The sequence below is a fragment of the Drosophila persimilis genome, unplaced genomic scaffold (assembly GCF_003286085.1).
Source record: "Drosophila persimilis strain 14011-0111.01,24,50 unplaced genomic scaffold, DperRS2 tig00000798-arrow-arrow-pilon, whole genome shotgun sequence".
Lineage (NCBI taxonomy): Eukaryota > Metazoa > Arthropoda > Insecta > Diptera > Drosophilidae > Drosophila > Drosophila persimilis.
This window is the reverse complement of record NW_020825355.1, coordinates 277,011-301,175: the sequence shown is the minus strand read 5'-3', so window position 1 is coordinate 301,175 and position 24,165 is coordinate 277,011. Positions and strand designations below refer to the sequence as shown.

Here is a 24,165-nt window from a genome sequence, read left to right as displayed (position 1 = left end):
CATCGAACACCAGTGCCGATCGTTCCTGCCTTATAATTTATAACTTTATCTAAACGATGTGGTGTGGTGTTTAATTTTCGACTTTACCTTTTTCCTTTGCTCTTGTTTTTCGTTTCGGTTTTGGTGGAACTGTTGTTTCCGCCTCGCATGACTCACATTTTTTGTTGCTGTTTTTGGGGGGTCCTCTCCTCTTTGCTCTTCACTACTGTTTCCAATTTGAATAGGATTCCATTCCATTGGAAGAGTGATCCGATCCACTTCGTGATGAACATATCAGCAGAGGTATAGAAAAGAAACAGAGACGAGACGTGAGGAGAGGAGGGGAGGGGAGCGGAGAGGAGAGGAGAACAAGGCCAAATGAGGGCGGGCGTTTGCCGCTCAGCTGGAAGTCTGACCACCATGAAGTCCCCTGACCCCTGCCAGCCCCCCTCCCTCCCTGACATGGCTTGTTAATGAAGAAATAGATACCACGACACAGTAGGAGAGACACAGAAAGAGAGAGCGAGAGCGGGAGCGGGAGAGTGAGGAGGCAGAAAAGAGAGGCTCAGGTATTTAACAGCGCCCGCGGGGGCGGTGTTGCCTGGAATGAGTGAAAGTCCCTTGCAAAATAAAAGAGTCGTGCAGTGCCTATGCCCTGCCGCACTGCCGCACTGCCGCACTGCAACACCACGTGTAGTCCCAGACAACCAACACTCGCTGGCTCTCTTTCTCTCTCCAAGTGGAAAGAAAGGTGTGAAATAACAGTTACAGAGAGAAAATGAAAAAGACAGAGAGAGAGAGAGAGAGAGAGAGAGAGAGAGGGAGAGAGTGGCTTGGGCGAGTTCATTAAACCGATCTTAAATGGAATGCGAAATAAAATTAGAACCCATTCCAGCCATCAATTAAGAGCAAACATGCAAATTCTTCTACCAGCGGCAACGATGAAAGGGAGACGGAGCGGGAATCGAGCCGGAGCCCATTGGAAGGGGCAGTGGTAAGTATTGATTTTCGTCGAATATTCAAATTGCAGCGATCCACATTTTTGTGTTTACAACAGAAGTGGAAGAATATCAATAAATATTTTAAAGAATTCAGATGATTCACCAAAGGGAAGGGGGATGAGAATGGAAATGGAACTGGGCTCACAGTAAAGAGGGAAGTACTTTATGGTCAGGTGTTAAGTTCTCCTCATCATAACACTATAAGAACTCTGGCATGTAGATGAGTTGATATTCCATGCAGGAACTGCGGTAACCGTTGAACAGGTCAACTGGAGCAATCCATACATTCCATTCGAGCTAATTTCCTCCACTTTCCATTGCGCCAAGACCCACTGTACGAACATCTGTTTTGCCGGGTCATATTCGGTTTCGGCCGAGAGAGCATTCTGTTAAACGGGACTACTTCGGCTGTGTTAAATTAATGTGAATGTTAAAGTCCATGTCAGCTATTTCGGATGTTAAGCATGCACGAACAACATGTGAGAGAGTCAGTCAACAGCGAAAGAGCGAAGTTAACAGCGACAGCGAGAGAACACTTGCCTTAACAACATGAGTCCGGACTTTCTAGCAACATTTCCGAAGTCAGCCGAAGCTCATATTTTAACGCAAAAAAGGTATGGACAGCGAGGAAAAAACGGCCCAGCAACATTTCAAGACCCCACGCACCTCACCTCACCGTGTTTGATCAACAATATGCTATGGTTGTTTACAAGCCCCGTCAACAATCATAGTATTTCAAGTGTTGGGGTGCATTTCACCTTGCATGCGTCGTATTTTCGGTGTCGCTTGGCCTGTGTTCCCTACCTCTTCTTGGCTTGCCGGCAACATGATTGCTAGCAACATGTGGACTGAAGGCGGGCGGTTTTCAAAGAACTGCCTTGCGCCACGAACGTGAATGAACATGAATGAACATGTTTAAATTTTCCAGCGCTCGGTTCGGTCGTGTTGAGTACCCGTTTGTCTGCGTTGCGTTCCCGCGTACGATTTGACGTAATTTTTTTGAATTTTTGTCGAGGCTATAGGCTGCTGGTTCGCTGTGGTATTTCGATCCGTAGAAATCGCTGGCAGACCGACCCCATATCACGCCGCTTTATAAATAATGCAAGTGCAGTCCGTCGCCCCGAGGGCAGTACGGGAAATCTATTTTCGCCAAATGCAATAAAACAAAGGCAAAAACAAAGTTAAAGCAAAAACAAATACAAAAACAAACGCAAGTTAATCGCATATCAGTAATTTGTGCTACAAGCAATCGGAGTGCTATATAGATCATTTATATACGGTTATGTCATGGAAAATCATTGAGTGGATTTTGAACATTTCCTAGGGCATATATTGAGAACAGTTAAAACAAAGCCAAAAGCAACAAAAATAACATTGGAAACGCGTGTCATTTTTTTGCAAACTTTTTTTTTTTTGCGATATCAGCGCCGGCAGCAGAGAAACTTGTAAAAAGCCCGCCCGCCCGACAGACCCCCTTTGGTTGTCTCTTCTTTTATTGCCCTCACGCGTTTTTTGTTTTTGTGCGTGCCGTGCTTGTGTGTATGTTAGCCGGCAGTTTGTGAGAGTGTATTAGTGGAGGAAAACAGCTGTTTGTTGCAAACGTTACGCTCTCTCTTCACGTGGCTTTCCCTTGCTGGCTCTCCGTCTCTCTGTCTGTCTGTCTGTGCCCCCGCCCCCCCGCGCTTTGAGTGCCAAGCAGTGCAAAAAGAAAAGAGAAAAGCTCTTCCATCCACACAATAAAACAAAAAAAACAGCATCCACAACATCCACATCAATATGGCGGCAGCGATAGCGACGACAGGAGTATCCTCCAGGAGGAACATCTGTGTGACGCAGCTCCTGCTCTTCGCCCTCCTCTGTGGCGGCATTGTGGGCCTCGTCGATGGCAAGCATTTGGGGGACCACCAGCACCAGCATCAGCACAGTGCCGCCACGCACCATCGGCGGCGCCTGCAGCGGGACTCGCGCGCCAAGGATACAGCGCAGCAGCAGTGTGAGGCCGTCAAGGGGTATTTCGAGTCGATCGACATTCATTCGAGTGGAGTCTACAATGAAAAAGGTAAGCCTTGTGCAGAAAGCAATCCAATTAGGGGGAATACGATACACAAGCTCCCAAAACGAGCTCCCCAGAAATTCTGCCAGACACTGCCGCCTGTCTTTGCCAATCGTAAATTCTCCAATCACGTAAAGGCACTTGTCAGCCAAAAGTTTTGGCGTCCAGCAACTGCAATTACTCTTGTGTCTCTCATCTTGGATAAGCCCTGGCAGCCCCCGCCCGTCTCCGTGCCAGTCGCAGTCCCAGGGGGAGGCAAGCCATGAGATGAGGCATATGCAAATCCATTGAACCCGACTGTCAAGTGGGGGTCGAAACTATAGAACGAGTGGCCCCAGCAGCAGTTTGGCAATTAGAAGAGCATTGAGAAACGCCTCGGACAAAGTTTTTGGTGGCACCATCTCAGGTTCATTACATCGCGCAGATACAGATACACATGCAAAGATACTGCTCTTTGGAGGGTGGCGGCGTCATTTGTTATTCTGATTTGTCTCAAGAGGCGGGGGTGCCAACGTGGTATCAAGTGGCACGCATCTAAAAAACAAAAAAAAAAATCTGTGTGAAGGCTGTGCCGTATATTTATAAGCAAAGATATATCGGCGGACATATGTACATCCATAAGATGCAGAGATACCCGGTCGATGGCACAATTTTGTGTTTATGCAAAGTCAGAAATAAAACCCAAAACCACGAAAAAAAAAACCAAACAAAACGAACCAAAAAAGATAAGATCTGAAACGACCGAAAAATAAAGGAGAGCAAAAAATGTATAAACATCAGAGTATCGGAGTATCAGAGTAGCCGAGTATCTCGCATCTGTATCTGTATCTGTATCCGAGGAATGCCAAAGCAGAGATACTCTGTGGCGCTGTGTGGCGTGTAATTGAGTGAAAAATAATTATTATTGATTAACCGACCTTGACTTGGTCTTTACGCACAATTACAACACACACACACACACACGCGCATACACCCGTGAGATACAAATGTATCTGTGGAGAACACCAACTAATGTAAAGGGATGGTAGGTGGTAGGGGGGAGGGGGGAAATGATGTTGCAAGTTTTCCCTCGTTTCGTACCTGTATCTGAAGAGAAGAGTTCTTGTTTCCCACACACGCAGGTAGAAGCAGTATCTATGGGATACAGTGCCGCCCGCATGGCTGTGAAAGATACAAGTGGAAGTTGGAAAGAATTTCAATTCGGCTAATGCCTCCGCAGTAGGCTCCGCCGCCGTCAGATACACACGTATCTTCGATCCGCACCTAGAGTACTCGAGTACGTGTATCTTTATGGCTGTATCTGTATCTGTATCTGTATCTCTTGTGGCTGTTGCTTTCGACATTTATTTACTGTTTACATAGTTTTACTCGTACTTTATTTATGTATCTGTATCTGGGCATCTCCCTGTATCTATTTTCTGTGTGTTTGCGTTACAATTTTTTTTTATGTGCTGTTTGTGATGCTAATCTCATGTCGAGTGTCATGCATACGATAAATGCTGCCTGTGTGCCCCCAACTCCGACTCCTGCCCCAACTCCAGGTAGAGCCAGAGCCGGAGGCAGAGGCAGAGGCAGAGGTGCCTCGTCCAAGAGGCATGGAAGGCGCTCCACCATAAAATTCAATTTTAATTTAATTGCGCGCATCCCCCGACTACTAATTGAGTTGTATCTTTGTATCTTTTGGGCTGCAGAATAAACAAAAGACTCGAAATAGAAACCAGAACCAAGCTCCACATTAACATTAACATTAACATTAACACGAGACGTTGCTCCGCAACAGGAAGTACTGTAGCGTGTGGCATGTAGTGATGTAGTGTGGCCACAGTATCTTATCATATCTCTGTAGCTATATCTCTGTATATCTATGTATCTCCACCTGTGTGTGCAAGTGTGTGTCGTCTTGTTACTAAATATTTAAGCAACTCGCAACTCGACGTAAAATTAGAGCAAACTATGAGATACCGCCGTATCTGCAGTCGCATACGTGATGTGCGTGTGTGTTTCTGCGGATAGATAAGTGAAAAAGTGCAAATAGAGGAAGGAAAAAGCGATGAAAACCGACTGACAGAGTTTTCCTTTTGCCTGCAGATCTCGAAGCACTTCCTTTGACTATTGCTTCTAGGCGGAAACACACCCCTTGCGAGTATCTATGGGATCCGCCATATGAATGAATGAATGCCAATTAAAAGTTTCAAGCGATGGAAATCCATCAAATAAAAAACGCGCTCAGACTGTAGGATCGTAAACCGAAAAACTTGTTTCTTGTTTCGCTTAAACCACAGTTCAAGATACACTCCATAAGTATCTGTGAGATAATTAAAAAAACAGTTTATAGATACGCGCATTCGCGGCAGTTGCAGTCCAGAGTGTTTTTTCGGGTCTGGATTTTCATTCGAACTTGCACTCGCGTATCTCCGTATCTCCATTCATCAATTAACTCGAAGTTTAAGTTCTTTTTTTCAGTTGGAGTTTAATTGCTGGCTTTCCCCCCACCCCCCACCCCTCTCTCTTTCTCTCTGTCCATTTCTCTCACTCTTTCAATGTCTGTGGCGATCAATTAAACTCCCAGACAGACGAAAAACTTAATTGATTTGAGACTCGAGCTTCGAGACTGGACTCGAGACTCGAGACTCGAGAAAAACTAATTACGAATTACGAATGGGTTTTAAGTAGTTTACAAAATGCTGCAGTCGTTGCGTTTTAATAGTTCGAAATGAGGTTTTCCACTTCGTTTTAACTTGGATTCTCTGTCCACCATTTCCCACGCCCAGATCCAGTTGGGTGGCGGAGTTCTGAATGAATAGATAAAGATACTCGCAAGGGTGCGAGTGGTGTTCATTAGTTGGGGATTAAGCGGCTGTGATAGGCTTTACTTGGAATAAAGGATGGCCCAAGCAGTGGTTTAGCCCTGCAAAAGTATCTTAAAAGTGGGCAGTGGAATGTGTCTTCTGGAAAGTATCTTTAGCACTAGAATATAGTATCTTTGATGAAGGAACCAAGTCGAATGGAATGTATCCATCCAATCCTTCAATCAGTCATCAAAATGAATGCTAATTAATTGCCAATCGTCTGCATTTATGCCCAAAAATCAAGCCCAATCTACGCTCTTGCTTTCAATTTATTGAAATGAACTTCAGTTCCACCAAAGACGCACTCTTTCTTTCCGCTCGAAAGATTCCCAAACAGATACTTGCTAACCGTGCTGTTTGCTGTATCTATTGGATTTTATGGCCAAATATCTACCATCCGCATGCCAGATATTACAACATTGCCCCCGAAAAACGGCGAACCGCGAACCCCCAACCGTTTGCCGCATTTTAAGTACGTATTCTTGTTGTTGTTGTGTTTTATATTTGCGCTAATTAGTTTCAATTAAAATTAACGACGCCTGCGATCTGCAGAGTGCTTGAACGCCTTGTGCACCCATCGATTTCACACGAAACCAAACCAAAAGATACAAAGATACAACAAAATCTTGCCTTCCTTGCCTCTGTATGGGATTTTTTTTCAGCGCTACTTTCTTAATGTTTGCTTTTTCTTACACTTTTTGACCTCAATTGGTGCGTTCATTGGATCGGTTCGTTCTTTAAATTTCAGTTCAATTTCATGCCGTCGTCGGAATGATGTCATTCCTACAACGGTTTGAATGTTCGAGCGGATACATCTGTTGGTTGTACAGATACTACGGCTATAGTTGAGGGTTCTACGGTCTACGTTCTACGCTCTTCAAACTCTCATTCATTTCTTAGGTGGTTCGCCTTTCCTCCATTCATTCAGTAGAACAGAAAAGTCATTTCTGGGAAGTGTACGCGCGACCACAAGTGACATTTTTATGATGTCTGAAATGTATCTTAAATTCATTCATGCTTTGAACCTGTTTTGTTTGTTTTCTTGTTGTTGTATTTTTGGGATGTACATATGTATCTTGAGGGTTGTTTTGCGTTCGTTTAATTTGAAACAAGATACAAAGATACACAGATACAAAGCCTCGCAATTAAGTGCCAAAGGAAGTTGTCAACTTGTTGGCCTTTTCCGCTCGTTGGACATGGCTATAACGAGCAGCAGGAGGAGGAGGAGGAGGCGCAGGGGCACTCGATAAGAGTTGCACTCCATTCGATAAGACCCGATCGTCTCCGATAAGATATCCACCGAATGGCAGCCCAAGGAAAATTGCTTCAATTAAATGTTTAGCCTTTTGTATCTGTACGGCCATAAAATGTGTGAAATTTGTATCTGCCGCCAGAAGGCGGGCATGCACAGGTAGATGGCTAGATACATTTGTATCTCATGCCGATGTACCTGCTATTTTTAAACATTTTACAAGTGAATTCATCAAAAACACAAACAAACAAAAGTGCAAACAGACAGCAATTGTATCCGTATCTGTATCTAGCGGGGATACGATTTTCCACTCCTTTTTGACCGATTTTCAATGGTCAAAAACACGCTTGTGCGCTGCTTATGCAATGATGTTGCAACAGCGGCAGTGGATGCCACACAGTCAAAGCATAATTTGCCGACGACTTACTTCTCTCTCCGTTCTGTTCTTCTGTTTTGGGTTCTACATCATCTTCCATCTCTTCATTGTTTGTCCATGTGTCTTTTGTGCCGCGTAATCGTTGTTTTCCAATGAACACACACTCGAAAGATACACAGATACAGATACAGATACAGATACACAGGTATGGACTATGGAGTATGGAGTATGGTGTATGGCGTATGGAGTGCTTTTTGAGATACAAACGTCGCCGTGGATTCTTGTTGTTCTTTTTTTGATTCATGGATGCCAGAGCTCTTTCGTTTTTCGCTTTTCGTTTTTCTTTCGGATTTCTGGATTGTTATGTTCACGGAAAAAAGGTAAAGGTTAATGCCTAGTGAAGTGTGCACAGAATGGGGCACAGAATGTGGGGTCGGGGCAGACACAGATACACAGATACATAGCTAAATAGTTGGGCATTTCCGCTTCGAGTGGCGTTAGTTATGGATCCGAGCGTAATGGGCTTAGACGGGTGATTTTTTTGGGACTATTTTTAGAGCTAGAAAATACACTTTTGATGATGATCTTTAAGCGCAAATATAAAAGCATATGAAAAAGTATCTAGAGCAACAAGGTAGCAAAAGAGTTGCCCCAAAATTCGTGGAATACTCCGATTCATAGATAAGTAGATCTTGGGGCGCAAAAACCAGGAGATGCGCTTCTATCTTTCTACTCGCAAACCCTTTAGATATTGGTTATCTTTGGGTCTCCACTTGTACGGGCGTACGCCAGTATCTTTGCCAGTTATCAGCACTGGCACTGGCTAAATATTTATCCAATTACTGAAAGATATAGCTACTCCCGTTGGCCCCCCCTTCGCCCTTCTTGTTATATTGTGTGCCAACAAAAACTTCTCGTATTTACATGTCGCGCAATGGAGGTCGGTGGTCTGGCAGTCGCGGAGCAGAGGCATAAATCAATTATTTGCACCTAAAGCCCATAAATCACTTTATGACGAGCACAAACATTGAAAATGGTCAGAAAGGAGATACAATATACAATATCTGTAGATAGAGATAGAGGTGGTGAGGGTGAGGGTGGGGGCGAGGGCAGGAGCGGTGGAATGAAAAGCCTTCCATCTTGCAGCCAAAAGGCGAGCAAATTGCCTTTTGCTGCTTTTTTTTTTATCTTTGTTTTTGTTGTTGTTGTTGTGTTCTTTTGAAAGCTCGGCTAATACGAGTATGGCGTTGGCGGGGGTCTTGTCTTGTTATCGTCACAACAACAACAACAACAACAACAACAGCAACAACAATAAATATCTATGGACACACATAGATCCATGTGTGTGAATGATTTCTTTTGTTGTTTTGGAGTTTTCAGCAAAATGGAAAAAAATTACCCAAAAGGCGCTTTGATTTCTTCTTTTGCTTAGTATTTTTTTTTTTGGGAATTAGCCTAAGCTGTTTGCTTTTTTATACCCTTCCAAAAGGGTATATGTAGTGCTTGGGGTTCTCTTTAAAGTATGGAGAGTCTATTGGGGAGGAACTCTACATTCCTTTCGGGTCGTGAAGGGGTAACAATTTCGGGCAGCTGTTCAGCAGAGTTTAGCATCGATTAAACAGGAGAATCGTAGCTTAATCGAGGCTTAAACCCTCCGAAAAGGCAGATACAAATATGGGGAAATGCATAGATGAAAGTGGGCTAAAAAGAGCATCAAATGCTTCGACTCCACCCGTGACCAAAGCTCGTTCCATTCTTGTTATTGTATTTCTGCGCTTGTTGTATTTATTTATTTTGTATTTTTGTATTTTTTTGGGGTGTTATTTGACTTTGACTTCCATTACTTTATGCTCTCTTTCATGCGGTGGGTCCCTCTGTTTGTCCGGTTCTTTATTCGTGTTTCTATTTTTTTTTGTTTTTGTTTTTGTTCCCCCGATTTATGCGGTTTATTGACTTTGGGCATTTTGGAGTTTTGCTCAGTTTTTAGTTTTTAGTTGTCTGTGTATTTTCTTTTTTTTTGCACACAAAGCTGAAAACCAAATAAACGGAGAAGTAAATGCAAACAACAGCAACAGCAACAAAAAGTGTTAAATGTGCAAAAGGCAAAGAATTTGAGGATTTGGCATCACTCAAAATAATAGTTTGGCTTGAGAGAGTTCCCAGAAAACCTAAGAGGAAATGTAATTCGAACTTTCGGGATAAGCTCTCGATTTGTGTACCGAAATTCTGATGAATCTTGGCAAATAAAAATGTATCGGGTTCCATTTATAATTCTAGGTCTCGAGTTCCACGAGAACCATGTAGGGGAGAGTCGGAGAGTCTATAATTTCTAACACTATACTTAAATACCCCCAGCTACTTGCCTGCTAATTAACTAATTCCCTGTATCTATTTGCCTTTCCTCCGTTTGCAGGTGTGTATTCGAAGAAAAGAGAGCCCACAATGGACTGGTATCTATTGTATCTGTACTTAGCATACGTTTGTATTTGCTGTGCACACAGATATCGTGTCTGATATCTGGTGGGTAAGTTCTACATGGGTCCATCGAGACGTGGCCTGGCTTGGCTGTCCGTGAGTCTTTGCGAGGGGTTAACCGTGGAGATCATCAATCATTTAGAAACAAAGGCAAGAAGTGCCACCAAAAAAAAAAAAAAAAGGCGAATCTCCCCGCCCCCACGCCACAGAAATATGAATATAAATGTGAGCACATCGGCGGGGGTTTTAACAGTAGGAAAATTTAATAATACAAAAAAAAAACTTGCGAACGGGGAGCGACTGCTGTCTGCAACCCGATGCCCTGCCCCACCACCAGCAGGGGCACCACCGACACCACCGGCACCACCATCGTGTCAGCAGAACAGCCATTCACTTTTCATTATTATACAAACATATAACTTTCGGTTAAAATTATGCTAATCCGTTGAAATATGATTATGCCAAAAACGAATACATAGAGGAATGACAACAGCGTGACGGTGGGCGGAGCGGGGCGTGGCCACCACACACACATGGGTGTCGGCAGCGGCAGGTGTGCCCCAAAGAAACGAAAGAAACAAAAAATACGGGGGGGATTTCGGTTTCGGTTTCGGTTTCTGGGTTTCCTTCCACTCGGCACATAATTTGATTGCTAATTTCGTTGACTGGGAAACACTGGCACTGCCACTGCCACTGCCACTCTTCTCTAATTAAATACATGACAGAGTTTTTCATATTAAATCATTTTCCATTTCCACTGGCTAGGGGGGTGGAGGGGGGTTTGAGCGGTGCTTCAAATGAAACTTTTTCAATTAAAGCCAATGGTGGGGCCGACTGCAGGGGGGAATCCTTCCTCTCCGACCTTCAAAGCAAACAAATTTTGGAAAATGAAATTGCAGGCAAAAAAGTAATTTAATTAGGTTTTAAGACAAAAAAAAAGTACATATATATATATATGTATATATAGAAATAGAAATAAACAAACCAAGAAATACTCAACCCAATATAGTAGAATTGCTGACTGTCGTTTCCACTGGATGTATACCCTGTTGTCAAAGGGGGCTATCCATATAGCGGAAAGGGAAGAATCTGTGAAAGATTAGATCTAGAGAGAAAAGGCAGCAGAACTGTGGAGTCCATGGAATGCCTTTACAAAGATAAGACGGCCCCATATCAATTTATGTGTATATAAATGTTAATGAAAAAAATACCAAAAAAATACACAAAAAATACCAAAAAAATACTAAAAAAATACCAACGAAAAATCTGCAAAAATTTCATAAAATTACCATATTGATGCCATTTTCGATAGATTAAAGTGCAGATGAAATACCAGAAAATCTAAATAAAATACCACAGAAATACTAGACCAAAAATACTAAACAGAACTTCAAATGTTACATAAATGTGAAAAATTGATGAATGGAAACCAGCTTCAAATTATTTCTGGGTCCTTCATCGGTGGAGAGTCCCTACATCTTAGAATAGGGGAAATCCCATAGCCATATCCATGGATGGCCCAAAGTACGCCTCAAATTAGAGGGTATGCTCCAGCCGTCAGAGCAAACGTACCATCCGAGCCATGCCAAATTGCAATCGTCATACCAGTGCCGACAGACTGCAGAAAGAAGGAGAGAAGGCAACCCTTTCTTTTGGGATGCCACCTCCTCTTTCTGGCCCGACCCCCCCCCCCCCCACCGCTGTCGTCGTCGTTGGCCACGTTCTTTGTCGCGTGTTTTTGGCTGTGAAAGTTTTATTTCTTTCTGACGCGCGGTGCCAGTCGCCAGAAACAAAAGACTGACCCGGTTCCCCTCTGCAGATACCTCCACCAGAAGGATGGACGAAGGACTTGGCCTAAAGGCTATGCAAATTGCAGCTGGAAAGGGGGCCGTGGAATCGCTGGATGTTGGCCAAGTGTTTGACTTCCGCCATTTGATGGCTGTTGTTTGGCCTCGAAATGAATTTTCCATCATCACAAATTTCAAGGAACGCGACGACTTTTCCGTCTCTGTGAAAATCTTTTATACTCCCATAACTTGGGAATTGAAAGCGTCTTTTTTTATAGAACATTTCTCTCTTTCTCTCGGCCTCTGGTTGGATCTAAATTTCCCACTGAAGGATGTCAACGCGTCATCTGTGGTTCGGGGCCCGCCTCTGTGGGCATTCCACGGCCTACTGGCTGCGTCCGAGACCGCAACAGGTGATTGTGGCAGCCATGAGCTCCTCGAAGGGATGGAGACCTGCTGCCGATATCAAGCACAGCCTGCCACGGAATGCGGCAAGTAAAACTAAGCGAAGATCGAAGAGAACTGCGGCCGCGGCGAGTGAAGATCCGGCCAAAGATCAGCCGCCGGCTGGAAGGAAGATCCACAAGAAGATTCATCGGACGACGCTCGGGCCGCCCACGAGAAACCTCGCGAGTTTGCCGAGCTCTGGGTTTCTGGCGCCACTTCCCAGCCATTTTGGTGGACTGATTGCATATTTCTCGAGCCATTCGGGAGGAGAGGGAGACGTTCCTCCTCCTTCTGATGCTCCACCGACGAGACCAAGAAGAGGGTCCATTGCAAGGGGATTTCCAGTGACTCCGGGTGTACGAGCGGAGGCTAGGCCGCCGAAGGCTCCACGATTTTCCCCCTCTGGACTGCCGTCTGTGCCATCGATTGAGCCGGAAGCACCTAGAGAGGCGCCTGCCACCGAGTTATCAGAGGAGTCACCATCGAACCCGGAGGGGACTCAACCTGCAGCACCAGCAGAACAGTCTACAGCAGATCCAGAGACAGGAGATGCCCCCCAGCCTTCCGAAGCCCCATCCAGCCCATCCGGAGATCCTCCTACTCCGGAAACTGCCGCAAAACCATCTGCAGACCCGCCTACATTGAACCTCTACGGGCTGGAAGTGGATATATATCCAGACTTAAGACCTGCCTCGGAGGAGTCGCCGAAAGTCGACTCTCCAGGAGGGGAATCCCCGAGAAAAGGAGCTCCAGATACTCCAAAGGCCAGAGAAAACCCAAAACCGCCGCTTTTCTCGGGAGTCAAGCCACCCCCCAAAGGAACACGAACGTACTGTTCACCGCCGAAAAAACCAAAGGGCCCCTATTCTGCACCCGAACCAACCCCAAAAGGTCCTTTATTCCCGCCCAAGAGAGCCAAAGCTGCGCCAACGGAAAAGTCTGCTTCGAAGGCGAAGGGTGCATGCACTCCTGCCCCTGCTGCTCCGAAAAAGGAGGCCAAGGCGGCAGGACCTCCGCAAACGTGCTCCAAGCCAGCAGCCGCTGGAAGCCCCGAAGAGCCTAAAGGCACTGGAGGTCCGGGAAAGCCACCAGCTGCTGGGGGTCCTGCCAAGCCACCAGCCGCCGGAGGTCCTGGAAAGCCACCAGCCGCCGGAGGTCCTGCAAAGCCACCAGCCTCTGGAGGTCCTGGAAAGCCACCAGCTGCTGGAGGTCCTGGCAAACCACCAGCCCCAGGAAGTCCTGGAAAGCCACCAGCCGCAGGAGGTCCTGCAATGCCACCAGCCGCAGGAGGTCCTGCAAAGCCACCAGCTGCCGGAGGTCCTGGCAAACCACCAGCCACCGGAGCTCCCGGAAAGCCACCGGCCCCAGGAGGTCCTGGCAAACCACCAGCCGCCGGAGGTCCGGGCAAACCACCAGCCGCCGGAGGATCAGGGAAGAACGAAGGCGCCGGCGCCGGCGGCACAAAGACACCTCCTCCCCCAACGGGAAAGGGCTCGAAGGGGCCACGCCTCATCACGCTGATGCCTGGCGATGGCATTGGCCCGGAGATCTCTATGGCCGTCCTCGAAGTGCTCGATGCGATGAAGGCGCCGCTGATCTTCGAGCCCGTGGACGTGACGCCGGTGATGAATAGCAGGGGCCAGACGACGATACCCGACGCGGTGATTGAGAGCATGAACCGCACGAAGGTGGGCCTCAAGGGACCCCTGATGACGCCCGTGGGGACGGGCTTCCGCTCCCTGAACCTGACCCTGCGGCAGCTGTTCAATCTGTACGCGAACATCCGGCCGTGCAAGTCGCTGCCGGGTGTGGAGACGGTGTACGGCGACGTGGATGTGGTGACCATTCGGGAGAACACCGAGGGCGAGTACTCCGGCCTGGAGCACACCCTCGTCAACGGGGTGGTGCAGAGCATCAAGCTGATCACGCGCAGCGCCTCCATGCGGGTCGCCGAGTACTGCTTTAAGTATGCAATCGAGATGAAGCGGAAGCAGATCACGGCCGTGCACGAAATCAACAGCATGCGGATGTCGGACGGACTGTTCATCCGCTGCATGCGGGACACGGCCAAGAAGTACGAGAAGGAAATGACTGCAGCGGGCGTCAAGTACGAGGAGGTGACCCTCAAGACCGTCTGCCTGAAGATTGTCGAGGACCCCAAGCGGTTCGATGTCCTCATCCTGCCGAATCTCTACGGCGACATCATCTCCGACACCTGTGCGGGCCTCATCGGGGGCCTGGGCCTGACGCCGTCCGGCAATATTGGCACCTCTGGGGCAATCTTTGAGTCTGTCCACGGCACGGCACCGGACATTGCCGGCAAGGATCTGGCCAATCCCACGGCCCTTCTGCTGTCGACGGTGATGCTGCTGCACTACGTGGATCTGCCCACGTATGCGGACGCCATCGAGAAGGCGATCGTGAAGACCGTCAAGGACGACAACGTGCGGACCATCGATCTGGGTGGCAAGGCCAAGTGTTCGGAGTACACCCAAGCGTTGATTAAGAATCTCAAGTGATCCTGCTGATCCTTCCAGGTTTTAACAAATTTTAATTAAAATTATTGAATGAAACGCAGAGGGCTAGAGGTTTCTTTCGTTAGGGGCAACCACACAATACACAATACACACCTCCCAGTGGTCATACGCATCCTGTGACCCCATTGATGCCGCATGCCACATGCCACATGCCACATGCCACATGCAAACATCACAGAAGAAGACCGACCAACCGGCGAGAAAGAGGGAGAGAGCAAACGCCAGACCTGAAAATCAGCAGAGAGACCACACATCCACACACAGAGCACTCCCTGTGGCAACTTCAACTAAATTCCCAGCCAGAGCCAGCCAGAGCCAGCCATCCAGTCTAACAGCCAGAACCCAGCAGAACCCAGCAGAACCCAGCAGAACCCAGCAGAACCCAGCAGAACCAGTGCCAGTGCCAGTGCCAGGCCCAGAGTCAAAGTCAAAGTCAGATGAGTCCCAGAGTCAGTCAGTCTCTGAGAGCAGAAGGAAGGGCTCTCACCCGTCGCCCCCTGCTGCAAGTTACGTTGCATTTTTACATGCATGCTCAGAGTCCGGTCTCCAGTCCAGAACCGCACCGCACCGCACTCCAAAAACTCAAAACTCGGGGACGATGGGACGCGGGGACGCTGGGAGTCGACTGCGTTTCAAAGCCATGAACCAACTCCTAAACAAACCAAAAAACAAGTTGGAACAAGTAGGAGGTCTCGGGTATGGACTAGCAGATACCCCTTGGTCGGAAGAGGAAGTTGGATACTAAAGTCTACCTATGCATTGGCCTCTAGATTGTTTTAGGGATTCAGTGCTGATTGCAGATATATATTTTGCTTTATTTTGGGAGATCCTACAAGCCCCAGACATTGCCAGTTCCTTCGTGTCCCCTACAACCCCTCTGGAGCCATATACCCCACCAATTACAGGGTACTCCAGCAGTGCAGTGCAGTGCAGGGGCGGCGGCGGCGGCGGCGGCGACTGCGACGCTCCTTCGTTCTGTGGCTGCTGGCTGTTCAGTGGAGCGTGCGAGCGAGTGGCAAAGAGTGGAGTCAGAGGCAGTGGCAGAGGCAGTGGCAGAGGAAGAAAATGCCACAGAATCAGCCAAAGAGTCAAAGAATATAAAAATTAAAAAAAAAAAAAAACACCAACCAGAGAGAAAAAAAAACATTGAATTTTGTGTGTGTGTGTGTGTAAGAGAGAGAGAGACAGAGGGGCCCTGGTGTATGTGTGTGTGTGTGTGTGTGAATGCATTTCAAAGAATTTTGATAAAAGGCAGGAGAACAAGAGAGCGGAAGGAGGGGGGGCCTGGCCGCTGCCCGAAGATAAACTCCGTTTTTATTTATTTATTTTGGTTTTTTTTTTCGTGTATGTGAAACAAAAGTCAGGAATTTTTTGTTGTTGTAAACCGGTTTTCAGTTTCATTTAATTTCCCCCGCCCTGCTCCCCGCTCCCCGCGCCCTGCTCTCAGCTCCTTCTTCATTGCAAAACAAAACAACAAAAGCCAAAAAAAACAGAACTTGTGAAGCCGACACCCCTTGGCAAAGAAGGGGGGAGAGGGAGAGGCAAAGACAAAGAGTAACAGGAGACAGAGACAGTAGGTACTCCCCGAAAAGTAGATCAACCTTCCGAAGGAGCAGCGATGGCCTAGTTGTCCCCAAACCACACCCCCCCACCGATCCACCATTCCATTCATAGGTCTGGAATGCCACCACCCCCTCCACCCCCTCCCTCGCAGCACGCAAGGGCCAAGTGGTGGCACTTATTTCCAGCGATTCGGTTGAGGCGGCGCTATAATTGCACGCCCAACGCGGGGCGCGGGGGGGGGGCACTCATTAGAATGATAATTTGTAAATGCAATTCCATGTGTCTGCCCCCGGTCGGTGCATGCCCCCGCTGCACATAATTGCTGCCCTCTTGCTCGGCTTTTTTCAGTGGAAACGAAACGATACCCAAAGCCCAGCGAAATGGAATATGTTTCAAATAGACAATGTAGACACAGATGGAAATACTTGGCACAAAGAGAGAGATGAGATCATTGCGAATACATCAATTGTAGAATCGAAATACTTGGTAATGAAAATTCGCAGTAAAAGCGACTATAAATAGCAGCCGAAAATTACAACCGAAGGCAGGGAAATCTCAATGGGAAATACATACGTTCTCTTGGATCTAAGAATAAGTGATACTATTTTCTTTTTTGGGAATAAACAAAGCTCGTGACGCCGCAGAGAGAGATAATGGAATAGATTACACACCGTGTCCCGTCCGTGTTCTGGGGAAAGTATAATTTTTGGAGTGGCCAGAGCCATATCGATAGCGATAGATTTGAATTCTATTTTCCACTTTTTGAGCGATCAAAATCACTCGAGTGTGACCCTTGCCCGGGGGTTGGGGGCTTAACCTTCCCCCCCCGTAATCGGAGCACAACTTGAAAACTGATTTTCCATGTTTGTATCACACACATTTTCACGCCTCGCCCCGCCCCAGTCCTTTTAGTCCTTCAGTCCTTCAGTCCTTAACCCTCTGACATGGGTTTGCCAGGCAGGGAGGCACTTTCACAAAGATTTACGACCGCTGTCAATAGAGCTTTGCATCCGCACAGGCAGCCCTCCTCCAACAACAGTAGCAGAAAGTATTTTCAAATTTAAATCTATTTGTCACTTGCAAAACTTTTGGCTACCTTTTTCACCCCGTCCCCCCCGTCCCCTGTCCCCCGTCCGCAAACACTCACTCATTCACTCACTCCGTTTGGCCTCCGGACCAGGCCGGACTCTTCTGGCCAGCAATGGAAATGGAAATGGAAATGAAAATGGCCGTATGGAAAAAAAGGTAATGCAAAGTGACAGTTACAAATTTGTGCCGAAATCAGCTACGGGAAAATGTATTGTATGGCCAAAAGGAAGGGGAGTGGGAGGCCCGAGAGGCAGAGAGCCGAAATGTTCCATTTAAATGAGTTGGATTGGCTATTTAGAGGTGTAGTAGGCCGACGCATCCACATCCGCATCCACATCCGCATTCATTCAACCAACCATTCATCTATCCTCCGACCGCCAGACATCCCTGGCATCCCACTCAACCGAGCCCATCCTCCGTTTCAACAAGCACTTTCCGCCGTAATGTCCGCCGTTCTGTGACGTCGGTTGGTAAGCATCCCCGAAAATCCTGAAGCTAGAAGATAAACGCACTGCCATGGCAGCAGGGTCACGACCAAGGCGATGCCCTGTAGTCTTTGGATCGAGGTGAGACGAGAGTTTTTATCAGTTTCCAGTGTTGGTTAACGCCATAAATAGTGTACAAAATGCCAATCTTCAGTTTTATGGATTATCTGATCATTTGTTAAAGATAATATCCATATTGAAAGAGTTGTTTCCTGTTGTGTGGCATGTTTTGATCTTCCAGTGTTGGTTAAGGCAACAATTAAGCAATATTAAGCTTTCACTTTCACCATTATTCGAATAATTCTACAGGACTTTATCCAAGGTTAATATTGGAAACTTTTTGGTGGACACTGGGCTACTTTCTGTGTTGAAAAGCGTCTAAGACAGTGTTGGGCAACACAAAACACAGCTCAAAACATTCCTTCAGCAATCCAATGAATTAAAAAGCTTAAAGTAAAAAAAGAAACTGCTCCACAAATCCCTTGCCACCCTCTTTGGCCAATGATTGCTGGGTATGCCCAATGGTGGGTCCAAGAGGAACAATAACAGAAAAAACAAAAAAAAAAATGATTTGCATTTATTTATCTTTGTAGCTCTTCATCGTTCCACCCACCACCCACCCGCCGCCCCTCATCCAGGGACTCCTCTTTATCCACCGGGATGTTTCATCCCTCCTTATCCTGCCCATCCGCTTCGTCGTCCTCGTCCTCGTCCTGGGCCCTTGCTCTGTATTTGAATTGGTTATTATTCTCACACTCTGACGGTGTGGGGGGGAAGTCTTATTCCTTTATTGTTTTCTCGAACCATTCCCCGTTATTCCACTCCATTCGACTCTGTTTCACGTGGGGAGGGGGGTGTGGGGGAGGGGGAAGGGGGAGCTCTTGGCTGCCCCTTTGCAAAACACACAAATTTCTATGCTTTTGCTGAATGATAAAAATAATCCCATTTATTGTTTAATGCTTAATAAATAAAGCAATTTTTATTTATTTTCCACAGCATTCCACCCCGCTCCCCCCCCGCTCCCCTCATCTTTTCTTCGTATTTTCTGTGTGTTTCTTTTGTTGTTTGCTTTATTGATTTCCCTGCTGTTTTGTTGCTGTTCTGTGGTTGCTTTTGCTGTGGCTATCGTAAGTAAAATATCATCAATTGTTTATTGTTTTGATAATGTGTTCTCTTGTTGTTGTTTCTTTATTGTTTGTAGTACTTTTCTTGCTTGATTTTACGAACCAACGAGTGTTCCCTCTTGCGGTTGGGTCGTGGGAGGAACGATGGTTAATCATGAGATCCGATCGATCCCCATCGAACAGACGCTTTTTGGGGGTCACAATTCATGGGGGGTGAATGCTTTGAGAGGAGCTATTAGAACAGCCTCTAATTGAGTCATTTATCCAAAGGTTAAACGATAGATCGGGGTGTGGTACAGCCAGGGGAGTGCCAGTGGAATGACAGCAGTGCCAAAAGCTCTTTACAACAAAATAAAAATACAAAAAATTCCATAAAAAATAACAATAAAATATACATTAGTAAAAGTCTTATAGACTGTTAAATAACTAATCTTCAACTGATTAAAAAATCTACAATGATGCAAAAATATTGCAACTTTAACAAAACCAACTTCATATATTTTTCAAAATTTTTTTTGTACATTTTAAACAATTAATATACAGAAAAAATGTTCCATTTTGCAGCCAAACATCTCTTTGGCTTCTCTGGTTTTTTGTTGTTTTTTCATTACCCCTTTCCTTTCTTGGGCCCCGCTTTGTGTTCGTTTTTCTTGTCATAATTTGTGCCCACCTGAAACGAGCAGAGTTCATCTTCCACTTAACCTTTGACTCTGGCCAACTTTGGTTAAAGTTTAGCTTTTAAAACCTCTGCTTAGGGGATTTTTTTGCTGGGTTGGCAAAACCTTTTTGGCCTGTGCATTGGGTTTGAGCTGGTTTTTTGATGGAGTCTGCCCATTTGCCTGCACTCTACTTTCGGCCCAGTTGTGCGGCTCTGAGTGGCCCGGCCCTTGGGGCTTAAAGCCCACCAGCCTTAAGATCTGCATCTTTCTGGCATCGAATTAGCTTTCGGTGCAAAATAATAATGCTGGCGAAAGCCCTATTGGGTTCATATCCGTTTCGATGCACTCTCCCACACCACACCGCACCTCCCCCGCCCGCCTGCCCGCCTGCCCGCCCGCCTGCCCGCCCGCCTGCCTGTTCACGTGTTAAACAGGAAACCCGAGGCTTCGGGGTCGGGACTGCTATCGCTCCAATCGCATCTACATACTCGAATATGGCTGCCTTGCATCCTGCCAGCCAGCCATCCTGCCATCCTGCCAGCCTGCCATCCTGTCGGTTCTGCCCTACTGCCGGTTCTGCCTGATTTGCCCAATTGTGCAGCTCCCCCTGGCTTGGGGGAGGGAAAATAATAAAATTGATTGCATTTTTCACGCTCCACGTGGAAGCTCGCCTCCACTACTCTCCCCTCCCCTCCTCTCTGGGCTTCCTGCAGCAGTGGCACGGCGACGACGACCCAGTTTTTACTCCGCACACATGAGGATCCAAGAGTCAAGAGGCTGTTCTGACCAAAAAAGCAAAAAAAAAGAGAAGAGAAGCAAAAATAAAGAGAAATAACACAAGGAACGATGGAAGTTTTTGCATAATGCGGGGTTTGCACTGGCGAACAATAGCCGGCCCCCAGCCCCACGCCCCCCCCCCGCCCCCAGTCCCCCAGCCACAGCGCGAACCCTGCTTATACCCTGTAAGTCGCACATCCGGATACCCAGTAGATCTGTGGGCGAGCCTCGAGCCACCCTGTGCACCTGTGTACAGTGGACACCCTGTGCCACAAGCGTACCTCCTTCCTGTACTCCCTGTGCATAATAGATACATCCCTCCCTCCTGCCACGAGCTGTAACTTTAGGTATATGTTGACCTTTGTCCTGCCCCCACCACCCGCCGCACCCCCCTCTGAAAGGTTCATTGCCTTGCAGGTCACAGCCATAGAGCCGGATTCGTAGTTAAATTTTAATGCTGTTTATTAATTTCCAGCCTTGTTCTGGTTCTTGTTTCTATATACATTTCAGGGGGGGTTGGGGGGTGGGTAGGCGCACCACACCAAATGTTTGAGCAACTTTTCCGGCCGTGCAGGTGTGGCGCCTATCCCGTATCCGTATCCGTATCCGTCGTCTCATTTCAAATTTACAACTTTTAATTAAAACAAAAAAACACTAAGCAGGATATCGTGATGAAATATTACTGCAGCAGCAGCAGCAGCACTTTTTGGGGGGGGGGAGAGCGTGCAACAAGTGGCAGGAGAGGAGTCCAGTTTCGTGACTCTGCATAGCTTTTTTGGCGGCTTCGGCTTACGCTCTTAATCACCGGAACTTGATGGCCAACAAAGCAGCAATTAGCGAGAAGTAACACCCACAGCCCACCACCCACCACCCACTCCCCACTGCCATGGGGCATGCCCCATGAGCACAACAACAATCGGGCCAAAGCCGGCCGCTTGTAAGTTTTCTTTGTTCGCTCAAGTGGCAGTATGCCGTGCCGCCTCCTTACAACTGTATTTTAAGCGGCTTTTTCTGGAATCCCGTAAAGGTATTACGCGGAGAGCACTTACGGAATTGAACAAGTTTCCCGGAAAAAAAATGGAGTTTTCCCCCAAGGAAAATTATAGTTTGGCAGGCAGAGCAGAGAGTTTTCCACCTCATTTCTGTGGTTTTGCCGAGCAAAACACTTGTGTAAATCTCTCGATAGTTGGCCCTTTTCGGGTCCGCTCCTTCACCCAAAACATAGGTGATGGCTGGAGGAGTTCATCTTCGTATTCAGTGGGCTTTGTGGCAGAGAAGAAGAGCCGCTTTTGCCACAGAAAGCTGTCCGATCAGTCTGCCAGGCTGTGGATCGATACCTCCAGGGGGAGGGCTACTATTATTTAAAGAATTAATAATCGAAATCAAAGCCTTAATGGGATCGTTCAGAGCCTTTGAGAGGCTAAAGCGCAGGCTTTAGGTCCCGACATTTTTTATATGGCAATTAATCTCCAAGAATTCTCGAAAAAATAAATAAATATTCCACAGAGACGTTTGCTGCGAATAAAAGTACCTTTTGTGCAGTATTTTTCCTGCAAGAACAATAATATATATTTATTTTCCATGCCATGTTCTGCGTTTCCTGCAGAGCTCTCCCTCCCCCCCTCGCCTCTCTCGCTATGAGGCATACATATTTCAATTATTCACACTCGACATTTAATTGCGTTAATTAAAGCAACGTTGAACATTTATTGCGGCTCGAAGCGAATCTGCATGCACACCCGTTCGGCGGTGTCCTTATCGCTGATTCTTTCCTTTTGCATTTCCGGCCTTAATTGAATGCAGAAATACCCTTGGAGCCGTCGGGCGCCTTTCAATGCCAATTAGCGGCGTCTGCCGAGCAGCGGTGACCTCTTGCCCGACCTTTTTTACGTATAAATATTATTGATAAACTCTTTGGGCTGTCGGACTTGCTCACTGAATGGCTGATTGATTGATTGATTGATTAATGCATATTTATGATTGCCAAATAGAGAGAGAGAGAGAGAGAGAGAGAGAGAGCGGGGGAGGCTATGACTTTTAACAATTGAATGGCAAAGATTTCAGAGAACAGTCTTTGTCCTTTTGTTTCCATATGGCTAAGAGCTAAGAGACACCTGTCCCTGCCACTGCCACAGCCACTGGCTGTGCCACTGGCTGTGCCACTGGCTGTCTGCTGCCCCAATAAATAATTGATTAAACAAATGGCAGGTCCCCGCTTTGACCCCGCCCAGACGAATGGGGCAGCGTATGAGTGACACTTTAAGCAGCGCCTGCTGCCTCCCCAAAAAACAAGCCGAATTCCACCCTGTATTCGTGCCACTTCAATTTGCAACACAGACCAGAAATTCATGCGATTGCGATCCCTCTCTCTTTCGCTGCTTCAGTGGAATGAAAACAATGAAAACAATAATAATAACAATAATAATAAAGCATATAAATAAATAATAGGCCGCTCGACATGCAGAAAAGGACGACACGTGGATGGACACACGTCACGGTACTCGAAGGACGTGCAAGCAGAGAGAAGAGGGAGGGGAATACATTTTTGGAGGGGGCCCAACACCGGAGCCAAAGAGAATTTTATATCAAATCTTTGGAAAATCCCACTAGAATCTCTTTCAAAGTAAAATCTTGCTTTCCCAAATATGAAATTTCCAGTTAAAATTTAATTTTCAAAGATTTTCTTTAAGAAGTTGCCATCAAGCGGTAGAACGGAAGATTTTCAAAGAATTTTGACTAAGAAAATTCAAGAAAATCTGCCCAAAAGCGTAGATTGCAGGGGGAATTAGGAGATAGAGAGAGAGAGAGATCATTGGGACTCCAAAGGAGGAGCGCCTTCTCATGTTCTCTGCCAAAGAAACGTTCTTCAAGGATCATCTGGGAATTCTTGAGGGAATTATTGAGGGAAGTCTTGTGGAACCTTTCATTGAATACTTTATCACATACATATATTTCTGTTGGAAGATGTGCTTCTAAGGAAGTTTATCTTTAGAGAAGTTTCACTCCAAAGAACGGCAAAAGTAAAGCCAAGAAATACCCGTGTATAGTGCCGCCCTTTACTCGGTTTTTGTTGGTGTGATTATTGCAATTAAATACTGCACATAATTCCCCATCTAATGATGTACCTCCCTACCACCCTCCCTCCCCTCCTTCCCCCCTCCTCGCTGCCTAGAAGCGATTATCAAAGAGAGAGACCGCGCTTATCGCTTAAGCCTCGAACATTATTTAAGCCCACCAAAAGACACGCAGAGCGAAAGAGGGGGAGGGGCTAGAGAGAGGGGAAAACAGATGCTCACATAGAGGGGGAAAAAAACACAGCCAAAGCCGACAAGTGTTGGCCGCCGCTTCCGTTTCCGGCTGCTGCTGATGATGATGCTGCCTCTCTTTCTCCCTCTCTCTCTCTCTCTGCTGCTGCTGCTGCGGCTGTTGTTATCAGTGCAAATCCCTGCACTAAATAACTGTCTGTCAGGCGGCAGCCTGTAGTAAGTACTGCCTGGCCCCAAGATACCGCGGAAAACCCCACATCCCGCCCACCAATTCCCAGTCAATTTTGTAAAGAAAACTTTGACAATTTCTGGTAGAGAATATGGCTGCTCTCTAAGTAGACGAGACCCGAAACTTTGCCTACAAGGCTTTAGTCTATAAGGAAGACGACCCCCCATATCCCCCGCCCCCACAACGAGCAAAAGGGAGACCATATTTTACATAACTC

The 24,165-nt window shown here is 46.7% G+C and overlaps 2 protein-coding genes across 2 annotated transcripts in view; both read left to right on the top strand.

The window, feature by feature from the left end:
* The first annotated feature begins 1,874 nt into the window (after positions 1–1,874).
* Positions 1,875–24,165, top strand: part of LOC6602508 (division abnormally delayed protein) — a 70,683-nt gene continuing 48,392 nt past the window's right edge. Inside the window, exon 1 of the mRNA XM_026992955.1 lies at positions 1,875–3,039. Coding sequence (XP_026848756.1) covers positions 2,757–3,039 — 283 coding nt within the window. The 5' untranslated portion in view covers positions 1,875–2,756. The remainder of the gene's footprint in view (positions 3,040–24,165) is intronic.
* On the top strand, positions 12,063–14,790 carry LOC6604362 (nascent polypeptide-associated complex subunit alpha, muscle-specific form). The gene has a single exon (XM_002029230.2). It carries the CDS (start codon positions 12,105–12,107, stop codon positions 14,736–14,738), a length of 2,634 nt encoding a protein of 877 aa, XP_002029266.2. The 5' UTR covers positions 12,063–12,104; the 3' UTR covers positions 14,739–14,790.